We start from the raw sequence: 14399 nt of genomic DNA, 5'->3' as shown, positions 1-14399 counted from the left end.
TGTAGTTTGAGCTTCTTGTGAAGTCCCCTGACCGTTTTGGAAATAGGGAAATATATGAAAGCTATTGTGCTCAGCTTGCCTCCAATATTGCTTTTCACAGTAACCGAGTGGTTTTTGGACTTTACACATTTGCAAGAAAACGGATTCACTATTTTCTTCTCCTGATGTTGGGGTAGATGTGTAAATACTACTGATAAGAGACAGTCCTACCACTGCATTGTTGATAAAATGATTTGCTTTTTCCAAGTCAATGCATTTTTTTGGCAAATACCACTCAAATTCCAGCTTCTTACGGTGGTATCATTTTATGCAGGTATCTTCCTTCCCTGTTTCATAGTTTTCTTAATTTCTCTGAGTTTCTCTTTTTCAAGATAGAAGCTGGCTTGAAGACCTGCAAAACCCTCAAAATAGTTCAGAATGTTTCTGTAAACCAGGACGACTTGTGCGGATAAACACCCACCTGTATCTACATATGTAACGCATTTATTTATACACATTCATCTTTTGGATTTTGCTTTGGCCCAAACTACAGCCTTAAGACATTGTTTAATATTTTAAAAGCATTTTAATTAACAACAGCCTCGCTATTGTTTACTTAGCAAACAGCTGTTGCAGTTTAAGACACCAGTGACCACCAAGCTGCTTGCATTTGGTGGATAACTTGCAGCAGAGTTGGCAGCAGGGCAACATGCACCACTCCTCAGCCTCTCCAGAAAAAAGTCTGACACCACAGCTCAGACCTGCTTCCTTGGTGGTTTAAGTAAGATAAGATGATAGAAATGATCATCAGCCAGGGGACAGTAAGCCCCATAAGGGTCCAGAAAGTGACAGAGAAGGGCAGTAGATTTGGATCTAGCATAACAAGGTCACCAAAGCTCGTCTGCCAGCTTGTAATAAAAATAGCAATGCATGAAAACAATGAAAACACAGCCTGTAACACACACACACACACACACACAAACACAGGCATCACTTAGGGAAGGAAGTCACAGGTGTTAAGAATTTACAGTTTCAAGGAGAGGTTGAACAAGTTCCTGGAAGAGAAATCCACTGAGCATTATTAACTATGCAAAAACCACGTCTGATTCAGGAAATTCCTGAAATAAAAATAGTTGAAGGCTATGAGATTACGAGGGGAAAGTATCATATCATCTCACCCTATTCTTCTGTTCTTCTCTAGACATCTACTCGTGGTCTCTGCTGGAGCCAGGATGTTGGCAAACAGAGTCTTTGGTATATCCCAAGATCATTATTTTCATAAAATGCCAAAACACACCCTATTAATAAGTATTTATATCACAAGGAATCACCCTGACCCTGTAATTCACCTCTTCAGATAAACAAACCCCATGTAATATCACCTTGTACTTAGGACCTATGACCTGTATTTGAACTGACACATGTCCTAAAGAGAGAGATCTGATTTTGATTTAGAGATGGTGGGTGACAGAGCAATCTACCACATCCCTTGCATTATTTCCCTTCCACTACTGTGGCAGCTCCATACTGGGATTGTGAGTTAGTACACAGATAGTCAGCACCTGTGAATATGCAAAAAAGGATTTAAAAATTGAAGAAGGAAAGTATTGTGTTTTTTTTTTTTTTTTCTTCTCCAAGAGTAGATTCATAGGTAAGAAGTAAGACTAAGAATTATTTGCACTTGAGTCTGTTCTCATCTTTATCTTGCAAACCTTGGGTAAGACACCTAAATACTGTACCTCCAATTCCTCCCAGGTGAGCAATGGGGTCCAGAGCACTTGCTTATAGTGAAGATTCCCAATTTAGACTTCTAATGTCTTTTAATAATCTTTGTAACAATCCTCCTATCCTGAGGTTTTCAGTCTTCTTTGTAAAAGAATAGTTAAAAATAAACAGGAGATATCTGACAAAAAGAACAGGCAATATACCAAGACAGACCTGAGAAAGTGGTTTGATGATAGAAAGCTGAGAGTACAGAAGAACTGAGGTGGAGGAAGGGGAGAAAAGGAGAGAACAGTACTGGATGTGACATTCCAAACAGGCTGGAAAATGCTGCCATTCACACTGCTATCACAGCTTCGCAATTATCAGCTTTTCCAGCTGTGAAAGCGTCTGATTAGGTTTTATATTTCTGGGGACTATAAATATATCTCAATATATTTTTTTTAAACAGAGATTGTGCTGTTTGCTTTTGGTATATTTAAAAATCAGGTGTAAGAAGGGAAGCAGATGTGCTTGTTTTCAAAACTGAAAATCACAAAAAAGCATAAAAGATTTTACACTGGCTTATATACAGGAAGGAAATAGTAATATTTCAGATGGGAACAATCTCCAAAACCCAGGCAACACATAGCCTGTTGGCAGCTAAGTGACATACTTAGCAAACCAAGAGCAGCAGATGATTAAATCTTGTAATACCTGTTCCATTCCAAAACATTTTAGGTACAACTTGTGGCTTTCTAAGCACTTACTGTATTAATGACATCAGGAGCACATCGTAAAATCTAAACAGCTAGTTTTATGCCAGGAGCTATAGCTGGACAACTTATTCAGTTCCAGGAATCTCAGAATTATTTCCCACCCAAAGCAATGAATAAGATGATAAAATACGCAGAAGATTTCTTCCAACGACCTACCCAGGTTGCTGCAGAACTCTCCTACCATGCCATCTGGGTTAGCAGTGGGGATTTGTGTAAGACCCGTCAGGATGAGCACATCACTATTTTTAAGAGAAGCCTGGTCCATGGGCTGAAACAGAGTACAGTGAGATAAAATGAGTAACATGGGAGTCATAACACAGGTTTCTCTGCTCTGCACCAAGAGATGCAGTGATCAAGGAGAACGAATGGAACACAAATGGAACACGTTAAACCAAATGTCCCTCTATCTGTGGAAATGCAACTGGAGTTAATAAAAACAACCATTTCCTTGCATATTTACAGCATAAAGCAAGCAATGGAACTGTAATTGGATGTAACAAAGTGGTATTCTCCATAGACTAATCATTTCATGGCCTTAGGAGCTGAACAATTGAAAAGACAACCATTTCTTGCAGTCAGGAAGGGTTTAATGCTTGTGTTCCTATCTTGGCTGCACTAGTTTCCAACCAGCCTTCACAAATCCTGGTGTCAGCGTTGATTTTCAGTTCTCATTGTCTTGTCGGGGGCAGCACCATTTCCCCCAGTTTTACCATTTAGTGGATTCTCTTTGAAAGAGGTGAGATTGGCAAAAGACTTTGGGCTTGAAGCTCTCAATTTTGTGTATGACACTCAATTTTGCACATGGCTCTCCCTTGATGGTGAAGGCTGCTTTTCTGCCTGCAGTATTACAACCACAACTTTCAAGTTCTCATTTAAAACTGTTTGGTGCAGGCTTTTTCAGAAGTCATCTCTGGTGAAGTGGGAAATGGCTACTGCTGGTAGAAATAAGGAATTGTTTTAGATTCCTTAATTTGATATATTTTGTTTATGTATCTAAGAAATAGTTACTTATCTAATATAGCTGTAATATCATGCCAAACATAGAAGTATCATCTTAAAAGCCAGTAGCTGAAAACAGGTTAAAAATCAGATGCAACTACACACAAAAAAACAACAACACAGTGTTCCCAATGCAACACCAGAGCTAACCTGATAGAGAAAACATGTCTTGCCTTACCAATCTCCCCTTGTGAACCTGACTAGCACTACGCCTTTATCCTATATGTTTCTTTGAAGGCTGTGCTAGAGGCTAAGCCGTATCAAAGTGAAATAGATGGCTTCAGAGGGTTATGACCTCTGATCCACTGGGTCTGCAGTGCATGTAGTGCTGAGAGCCTCCAGTCGTAGGTACAACCCTAAGTTGTGTGGTTAGTGCTGAGGGTAGTTATCACGAGGATCATCTTCAAGAGGTCTGCTTCCTGGGGGACAGAGGAGATGACACCTGCACAGTCCATCCTGTGGCTCGCAGGTGGAGCAGAGGGACTGATGACTTCATGGTCCAAGGAAATAGCGTGGCATCCTGGCCGCTGGCAGGCTGCATAATGTTGAAGCAAACATCACTTCTGCTTTGATTGTGCATAACAGCTCACATATTTTTTACTGAGGTTGATCATTCAACTTCCTTTATACTGGCACCTTATTAAAGCAGGATGGAAAATGCACATTCATGTCTTTCCCGTAGCAAACATACAGTAGAATCCAGAAATTATACTTAAGTGTGACCTGATATTAAATACATGCATTTTTGATACTCAAAATCCAGCATAATCCAATCTTGAAGAGACAAAATCTACTTCTCCCTCTGCAGACATAAAACAGCTATGGTAAAAAGTTAACTTTAAGCCTTGCTCTGGGCTGGACCGCGCTTCCCACAGCTACTGTTCAAGCAAACAGAGGGAAACTGCTGCCAATTGCACAGTATTTTATGGTAATTTTACTTTTTACTTGAGTATATTTACTCAATAGACTCTCTTTGGTCTCACCAACTGGGAAAGGTTTCTACCTTTCTACCAGAGGAGAACTGATGAACAGATTTTTTCTGCTGAACTCAGAAGATCAGCACACGGTTAGTTCCCTTGCTCACAGTCCCTCAGTGCCATTCTTGATTAGCTGAGAAAGACCTTGCACTCTCAGACGTGCAGGGGAATTTCATACCAATTCCAACAGAAGTTTACACGGTGTATCACCTTGTAGGACCAGACTTGCTACATGAGATTTATCGCAATCTTTGACTCTCCATAGCGTGTCCATGAAAATGAAATGCCAATAATGCAATAAAAAATAATATCGAATCTGTCTGTGATAATGTACGTAACGATTATGCCATATTAGATACACATAATTTCAGCTGCTATTGCACTGAGAGGGCTCGCATCGATTTTTGTGGGTTAATGTAAAGAATACGTCTTAAAAGGCTTTTAGTGACATGCCTGAACCTGTGCTGTCAACTCCTGTTCTCCACTTTGGTGCCAACAGGCAATGGTGTCAATTCTAGCCTCATCAGAGGATGAGGCAAAACTTTCAATAGAGACCATCTGCCAGAACACAGAAGTAGAGAATAATTAAAAGTAGAGAACAATTAACGGTGCCAGACCTAACTCTCAAACAAATCTTTTTCAAAGCTCTTCAGTTACTTTCAGCCTTGCTGAATCCTTCTCTTGAGCTTCCTACCAAGACCAATTGAGGATTTCACAAGATACTCATGGTGCCGTGTCGAAGATTGACCGAAAAGCCAGCATTCACTGCATCTACTTTCAGCTGTCTGTAGGATGCCCCACATCCTGGGAGGTGTCCAAGCTGCCCAAACTAACTGCTTCACTTTATCTGTTCTTAATACCCAGGGACTGACTGCAGATGTGACACAACTCTGCTGATGATAAACGTAACCTCTATGTAACTTGAAAATTCAAGAAAACTTTAAGCCACAGTTTACACCAAAGAAACAATCCTGCTGTCTTCCCATGGCTGCTAATTCCCTCCTGTGCTGCCGCCACCAACACGCCAGCACTTAAATCCTAGTGCTGGCAGAAGGGAGGACATGGGGGAAGAATAGTGGGATCAGGGGAAGTTTGAGTTGGGTGAGATGAACCTCATCTTGCTTCCACACTGAGAAAAGGAAATGCTCTCCAAGCTGTTATTGTGTATATTAGACAAGATGCAAGAAGAAGCAGCATTCTTCCAGTAGTAAGTCCAAATAATCCGTGTCTTCTCATCCTAAGCAAACTGCTGATGAGAGCCTAGTCACCTGACACTCATTTTTAATAATGGAGGGAGTTCCAGAAGGCTGGAAAAGTGCTAAGATTACACTGTTATTCAAAAAACTCAGGATATGTTTTTACATATTTTAAAACTATCTTATCTTAAAATAACACCACCAACAAGAAAATGCAATGTCTGACACGAGTTTCATTATGACTGCTCACTCACCACAATGGTATGGAGAAACAGGTCAGACAAACAACTCTTCACTCCCCCCCCAAAAAAAAATGCTTGTTTGTTGAAGACAATTTAGGCTTTGTACCAATCAAGATACTGTTATCACTATATACTATCTGTCCAACACATTAAATAGATGAAGAGCTCGTTGGTAGGTCTCAAAACCCACTAGTTACTACAGAATCACCATGTAGTACTTGTAGTGGTGTTCACAGGGATTAGCACTAGGTCAAAATCTATCCTTTGTCTTCAACAGCCATCTGGAAGCAAATATAAGACAAAGATGGTATCTGATAGGCAAATGATACCTGATAACATTTGCGATGTGGTGAATAACAAGAAAAGGACAACCTGAATGCATTCTTAACTACCTGCTATTGCTATTCCTCCAAATTATGCCTTAGTATAACATAATGCAGAGTGCAATGGACTGTATGATAAAAATGAAGACTTCGGTGACCATCTGGGACAAGAAACAACAACAGCAGCATGAATTGTCTAGCCTTCATCTCCTGTTAGCAGAGTAGGTTCTTAGGGATTCTGGTAGGCTTGTAGTACCATTTTTACCAGCAGTGCAGATGAATGTTCACTTTTGGAAAATAATGACACATGATCAGACTAATTTGATAAAACTGAATCACCATTTCATGTCAAGGAACAGAAAACACTGTTACCAAACCACTTCCTATAGTACAAAGTTTCTCCTCCCTGAAACATTATATTCATGTCTTGTCAAATACTGTTGCTGCTTCTTCACTAGGTCTCGAAACAGTATAGCCCAGGCCAGTCTGAGGCAGATGAGAAAACAGGATCTGGAGACTCTGATACAGTGCGTGCAGCTAAGTACAGCCATACTATTAAGGATATTAAGGATGGTTTATCTACTGTAGTTTTTCAGCTCCTGAGATCAAGCTTTTAAATGAAGGATGCTCAGAAGCAATACTTTTTAGCAGATATTCACCTTGGGGGAAATTACTTACTGATCATGAACCTGACACATTTTCTAAATTATTTTTAAATACCTCCTGCTAATATTGCTTTCAACTATTTTGACAACTTCTGAAGCACAGAGTACTGCAAACTTCAAGACATTCTTTGCACTAAGAATTTATGGATCTAGAGAGAATTAATTTACTGGAAATTACATCTACAGCACTATAAAGACTTTGCCCTTAGCAGAGCAGGGTGGAAATGTTGGCAGCCAGTTAGCTATCATTTCTCCCAAGGAAGGATGTTTCAGAAGCGATATAGAAGCAGTCTGCGAACTGTCTGTAAAGACTCTTTAGTGAAATATGGATTTTTTAAAAAGTCACTAATGGTCTATTGTTTAACTCTGTTGAAATTTTCCTATTTAATGCGAGAGAGAATTTCACAGGTGGTGAGTAGGTTAACACCGAGTCATCAATAACAAAGAATTTTGATTGTCCTTCCTTAGCAACTATTGATACCTGTCCACTTACCAGGGTGTTACGTCTTCTCAACGCCTATTCAGAGTCTAGCCAGCTGCTAACAGAGGTATGTTTGACAGTTTCTACCTGATCCCACCTGGGTGAGCCTCTATTTTTATTTATTTATTTATTTTTTTGAGCAAAGACGATTCTCCCTATAGAAGACTAACAAAAATGGCTGTACCTGAGGGTGTGTTGTAAGCAGAGAAGATCCTGAAACGTAGGAAACCTTTTCGTAGTGTGACTGGATAATCCAATTGGAACTTCCAAGAGCGTAGCCTGAGCTGAGAGGGGTGACCTGTACAGCACCAAACAACTCCTGAAACACACAGCAAGAGATGTTAATTTGAGAGAGCCCCTGAGGAAAGTCAGAACAGGTCATTTTATCATCAGTAATATTTAAAAATTAGTTCTGCATTTCAAGGCCTGTATGAAGATGGAGTTTGTCTTATGTCTGCTGTTTGTATTTCCTCAGACCTAACAGGACACATGCTCTGAGAAAAAATTCCTGAGGTTTGGCCTTCATCAAGACTCTCTTCCATGTTAATCCTCTGATGTCTAACTGACTTCACACAGCATCATAATTCTCACTGGACAAGTGAACTGTGGTCTAACTAGGGAAGCTTGTAGGAGCTTTACATCTTTGAAGACTATACCCCTTTAGACAACATTTATTGTTACTGGCCAGCAGGAAAGAAGGAAGGGCAAGTAATTCTGTACTAATAAAAAAACCTCACTTTGGGTCACACGTTTTGCTGTAGAAAATGTAAAATTAAAGAAAAACACGACCACTTTCTGACTGTACTTACCACTTACCAACTTTATTTCTTTAAAAATGCTATCTACAGGTGATTTAGAAACAACTCCCTGCAAACTCCATTCAAATTTCAGTTTCAGCTCTGAGCATAAACAACCTGCCAGTTTTCTCCTTTTCAGATGTCACTGGAGAGTGTATTGCTTTATCTGTACACAGCAATGGGTTATTCTTGCTTTGAGAAAGGAAAATAAGCATCCGTGTACACTTCACTAATGTGCTCTACTTTCTGGTTACTGAATAATAGAACAAGTATCGGATTCATGCAATACTAATGATTTTTCTACTATCCCAATATATATTTGGATGCCTCTCAAAACAAAACATGGCCACTATTCTTCTATTCCTCAGAGTTTGTAAACCAAAGCTCTATATTCTGCCGACACGCAGACATGTAAAATGGATACCAAACCATTCTTGATGTTGCCATGCTTTGGGTTATCTGACTAATTAGGCTCTGATTATTTTATAAGTTTGCTTTGGGAAGAGATAAAGTATGCTCTAAAAATGTCTCCTTTATTCCAGTAACTGTGAAAGAATGATTGGTTCAAAGGTCCAGAGCTGAAATGAAGTGAGATGCATCCACACCGTGAGGGCAGTCAAAAAGGAGCAGTAACCATCCACCAATGCTGAGGAAGTCTAAGTGCCCTCAACCTACCTGGCTGTTAGACCAAGCTGCAGCTGTTCCTTATATATGATACTTAGGTATCTCAGATTACTGAATTGTTGGTTCCCTTCATTCTAGAAACTACACCAGATTATAGTTAATGGCATTTGAGACAACAAACCTTAGCTGGGAACCTTCGGAAAGGAGCGTCTGAAGTTCAGGTTGAACCATTAGGTTTTGTTTACAACCCCTAATTTGCTATATAAAAGAAAGTGGAGGAGGCTGAAGCACTCAAAAGATTCCCAGAAGTGAGATACAGCAACTCAGGAGGGGATGTGGGTTACAGACAGAGAGGATACATTCATTTGGTACATCCTCCCAGCTCTCAGTGGGCCAGCCGGCAATTCTAAATTCACAGGTACGCCTTAAAATTGGCCTCCCCTGAGGATGAGGAGAAACAAATGGATACTCCCTGATTTTCAACAAACAACCACCCTTCCTGGGAGGCAGACTGAGGTACATGCAATACAATCTCGCTTTGCTTTCCCAGGTTAGGGTAGCTAGATCTTACTTAGGATCTAGAAGGAAAATAGAAAAGGAAGGGAATTTCTCAGTCAATTCCAGGGGAAGTAGTTGTTGCTATTGACCTGAGGAAAGCTTTGCAGATACTCACAATTTTCTGGGAATACCCCACCAGCTGGATCTTGCTGAGCGCAGCGTTCACCTCTGGCATGGTGTAGCACTTCCTCCACATAGACACCTCCACTGCATCCTTCAGGGGGGCTGGCAGCAACCTGCAAAGATTGACAGGATCTGGGTGTTTTCAGAACATCCTGATGGACCACCAGCTTTTATTCCCATTTCTATTCTCCCTGTATTAGGTTTTCTCTTTTTTTTTTTTTTTAATTTTCTTTTAAATATGCCTGGTGCTTCAAAGCAAGGAGCAAGGCTTTTTGCCTGTTCAGAAGCAGAATCAGATTTTGCCTCACCCCGAAGTCTGCTCTCCTTCTGCTTTTTGTTGTTGTTCCTACCCAGTCTTTCCTTCAAAGTAGCTCTGATGAAGGTGCTATAGCAACTCCTGGGGTATTTTTGCCACCGATGAAAGATGCTGGCTGATCTGACACGTCAACACGAAATGCATTGCTCAAATTGGTAGACACGGCTGGGACCTTGGTTCAGTTTCTATTTTGCACATCCCAGCTCTAAAACTAAGAATTTGACAACAAACGCAAGCTGCAAGCTTGTGATTCAAATACTGGTACCAGATCGTGAGCAAATGTGCCCTCTGCTCTCAGTTTTGTAACTGCTGTCTTACAAGATCCTGGGACTTCCACTTCTTCGCCTTCAGCTCCGATACCCTGCCTGCCCTCGGAGTGCACTGCCAAGGAGACATTCGCTGACACTGCAGAGCACTCTGCGATCCCCTACACGGAAGTATTTAAGATGTTTTACACCAAAGAAAAAAGAAAAATCCATCCATTCTGCTCTCCACAGACGCTGCAAGTTAGCTGGGCAGTGCTGTCAGGGGAAGAAGTGAACCGTAATGTCACAGGCTGCAAGAGAGATGGCTAACTTCTGGGAAATAAATCTGCCTGAGCAACATGAACTGAGGCAGGAAGCAGCACAGCTGCCAAATGCATAAGAAGAATAGGATTTTTTTTTTTTGTATATTAAACCAACGCTAAATCAAAGGCTAATTCAAACCAATTTCAAAAGATTTATGGAAATTGGTCAAGTTTCTTTGATCAATTTGTTTAAAGGAATTTAATTTATTGTTATATCTACTAGGTCAGTGAACTCCTCCATAATTTAAGATACTGAAGAAAGGATTAAGACCAGCTCTTGCCAAGAGTGCTGTACAGGTCTAGCGTGATAACTGTAATTCCAACACACGCTGGCTGAAAGCATACTGTGCTTAAGGAAACAAACAAAGCCTTCAAGGTCTTTTTTGGGAAGTCATAAGCAACAAAAGGCCAAACAATGTGGATAGTTGTCCACCACTGCACTGAAGCAAATTGCCTGTAAAAGCCTTTAACCTACCATAAGAAGCATTTACTGTTGGATGCTTTTGGGAGCTCCTCTTCTGGGAAGGAGAGAATGTATCTCCAGGTAATGGAGGAAAGTGGGGAATTGTCCTTGGTGACAGGAGTAAGTTCCTATTAGCCCGGACTCTGTGGCTATGTTGTAAATATACTTGGATCCTTAGCAGAGACCAGTGGGTTTCATTCTTTGCTGGCTCCTCAGATGTGCCCCAGCTGGCATTCAACCTCTCACCTGAACTTTTATAATCTAAAATCACTGGAGGATATTTTAAAGTCTGGAATGAATCTACTAACACTGTGGCAACATCTACCTGTGGATCACCTCGTAACAACCAGATGTATGTGGGCAGAGGCAGGGACAGCCATAAGCAGGAAGGTATCACAAAGACGCATGCGATCCAGTGGTTAGTATAAAAAAATTCACATTTGAGAAACTCAAGGGCTTGTATTCTTAACTGGGCACCTGCACAGAGACAGTTGCTTCTGTTCAATGCAAAGGTTAACGTTTAGTATATTATAGTGTAATACGTTCTTGTCTGAAGGGAAGGGAGGGTGTTGGCACTGAAATAGATTAGAAGACCGGCCCCTCTTGTCCCCTACCTTGTCTCAGGAAACACTCTGTTTCAGCCACTCGATAGGAAGATATAAGAAACAATCAAACAGGTAGTCACCAAAGTGTCTTTCATTAGGCAAACTTCCTCTTTAGCCCCCTTGAATCCTAATCAGCCTGAAAAATATCCTGTCTGAGCATCTACAGAGCTTCCACGAAACTGCACATTTAAAATAAAAACCAATGGCAATAAAACTTGCTAAGCAATTAGTTCAGACTGGATCTGATAATGGAAAAACATAAGCCACTATAATGAACTTATTACATTTTATACAGTATTTGCATTTAAAATGCTTCAATGCTTTATCTAATGAGATGATGATACTTTTGTGTTTTATACCAACTATTCAGAGTAAAACTAGCTGAACTGTAAAACAGAAATGGTGATTGATCAGCCTGAAAAATTAAAGTTAGACTCGGAAGTAATAAGTATTCTGTTCTAGTAACAGCCAAGTATTTAAAAAAATTACACCAAGGATTGCATTTTCTTAAATAATGGATGTCAGTCTAACCCTGTGTGTGCTATTAGCCAGGTGTTAATTTGTGGATGTTTGCTCACATGCCGTAATAATCAGTTCCATTCACGCTTGCATGACACTTGTCACCAGGAATCTCAAAATACTTTGCAAACATTAATTAAGTCCCTGTATAGCCTGCATGGAGGATAGGAGCTCCATTTTACAGAGGTGTAGGGAAGTGAAGGGGGAAACTCAGAGCATAGGTGGGGCACAATTGTGAATGGAATTTGGATTTGTCCTTTTTCCAGCTCACAGACAACACTGGTTCATTCCAGCCTCAAGACTGAGTTTAGTATAGGTAGTGTTGGACTTGATGATCCTTGTGGTCCCTTAAAACTTAGGATAATCAATGATTCTATAACTTATGTTACCAAACAGCTGCATATAAGACAGAAAAATACATTTTAAATAGAGCAACAAGAAGACTCCAGCCTTCGGTATCAATTGAATCAGAACAAAGATCACCTGTCTGAGTTCACCTCTGGAATAGTCAACGGCATGCAAAGTGCTCGACAGCACTTTTTCTAAAATACGACCACCAAGAAAGTGACATTAAATGAGCTCTAAGATATATGATCCTCCTTTATACCATGCATACAAAACACAGGCACTCGTGTGACAAGAATAATGGCTCCAGTCCTCCCTCATCACATCACTGTGAGCTTCAGGAGTGGTTTCAGTCAGGCCCGCAGACTCCAAAATTAAAAAAAACTATTCTGATGAGAGTATATATCAGCCAGCACAAAATCATGAACAAATTTATTATCTTTTGTTTTGCTTTACATCTACGTGTCAGTTGTCTTCTTCAGAAAAGACACTTCCTGTGCTGAGAGAAGACTGCTCCTATGCTCAGCAGGGGAGTATAATATATAGCTAAACATATTTGGATTTTTGATTTCTTTGCTTTGCGATACTGAAAAATGGCAACACGATATTTATAACTTATTAAATAATTCATTTTTAACATTTAACTTTTAAGTCAAGCCACATTAAGAAGTAGGAATAGCAAATGGGAGATCAATTAAAATGCACAAAACAGTTGTTAAAAATAACTTTCTTTAACCAGTCCTATCTTTAAAATGTGCTACCAATGGAACTGTCTCTTCTGTAGAACATGATGTGCCCCTAAAGTTGTCTGTACTTCCAAGGAGAGCATTATCTGCAAATAGTAAACCATAAGAAAAATTTTTGTATTACACAAGGTTCAGAAATTTTAGAGGTAGAAGATCTCACTTCTGAGCACCTTGTTTTTATGTATAGATGGAATAACAGAGAGGGAGTTTCCAACTAAGCTTTTTTTTTCTTCAGCCTTCAATTTGCTTCTAAGTTTTAAACCAAAGTGGAAAAAAAATCCACCAAACTCTCTGTTGCTCAAGCATAAAAGAGGCTGCACTCCTGGGAAGAAGGGTAGCACCACACTGTGGTTGGCTCCCAGTGGCTTCCAACAGCTTGGTGTCTAGAGTTTCTTAGCTTTTCAGTAAACACAAATGTAAATATAATTTTAATATAAAAGTATTTGAATACAATATAATTAAGTTTAAATAGCTCGCTAATTTCATCAACTTTTTAGGATGCTAAGACAAAAATCTCTAATAGATTCTGCTAATCACAAAAATAGGAGCTACCCAATGTGAGGGGAGAACAGGACAGGTACAGAAGTGTCTTTTTGATTCTTCTTCTAAGAATCAAGCTTGTGTGGATTCTGTACATCACTCAGGTATTTTTTTCTGCTTAGTGGTATCAGCAAGTCAAATCTCAAATGGCGGCAGGTCCATCTGAATTCTAAACTTTGGTTTTTAGCATTTTGGGACAGTCAGCCAATCCAGGTGGCCTGTTCCTTACCTCTGTACCTCCTTGTTCTTCCACATGGAGGCAGACTGAGCCTTTGGCACACGTTCAATGGAATTCACCAGTTCTTCCATGAGAAGTCTGAAAAGACATAACTAAATTAGTACTGCAGCCTCTAAGGCAAGACATAACTTTGTCCCAAATGCTTTCAGAGTATCACACAAATTGTAATGCCATCACGCTGTTTTAAAGAGGGTGTCTTCCTGCAGAGGCATCACAGCAATTACCAGTGCCACCACTATTTCCCTGCTGAGTGTGTTGAGCTTTAGCTAGTTCAATTCTGTCTGCCTGGTCGTGACAGCAAAGGATCCAGCCCACTGAGTTAGGGAATATTTGGGAAGTGGAAGGACAAGAGAAAATCCCACCTGCTGCACAAGGTGATTTCTATGTTACCGACTGCTTGCCATATGGGATGAGACAAAATACATGAAGAAAACTTGTTAGCTGATGCCTGTTTATCACTTAGAGAAGCACACCACAATCTCAGAGGGAACCCTCCTCATCTACAAATGCACAACACAGTACTTGACATAGAAATACACATCAGGCATTAAGAACTGGTGCTAGAGATTTCACTACCGAAAACTAAACTGCATTCCCCTTGAAGGTAGGAAGTGA

General features: G+C 40.1%; 1 protein-coding gene across 1 annotated transcript in view; it reads right to left on the bottom strand.

The window, feature by feature from the left end:
* INTS9 (integrator complex subunit 9) overlaps positions 1–14399 on the bottom strand; it is a 66632-nt gene that overhangs the window by 36645 nt on the left and 15588 nt on the right. The window contains exons 6-9 of the mRNA XM_084283580.1: positions 13776–13862; positions 9437–9557; positions 7527–7661; positions 2616–2727 (exon numbers count right to left, since the gene is read on the bottom strand). Of these exons, the coding sequence (XP_084139706.1) occupies positions 2616–2727; positions 7527–7661; positions 9437–9557; positions 13776–13862 (455 nt within the window). The remainder of the gene's footprint in view (positions 1–2615; positions 2728–7526; positions 7662–9436; positions 9558–13775; positions 13863–14399) is intronic.

Source organism: Netta rufina (assembly GCF_964035555.1).
Source record: "Netta rufina genome assembly, chromosome: 3".
Lineage (NCBI taxonomy): Eukaryota > Metazoa > Chordata > Aves > Anseriformes > Anatidae > Netta > Netta rufina.
This window is presented reverse-complemented; position numbering and strand designations above follow the sequence as displayed.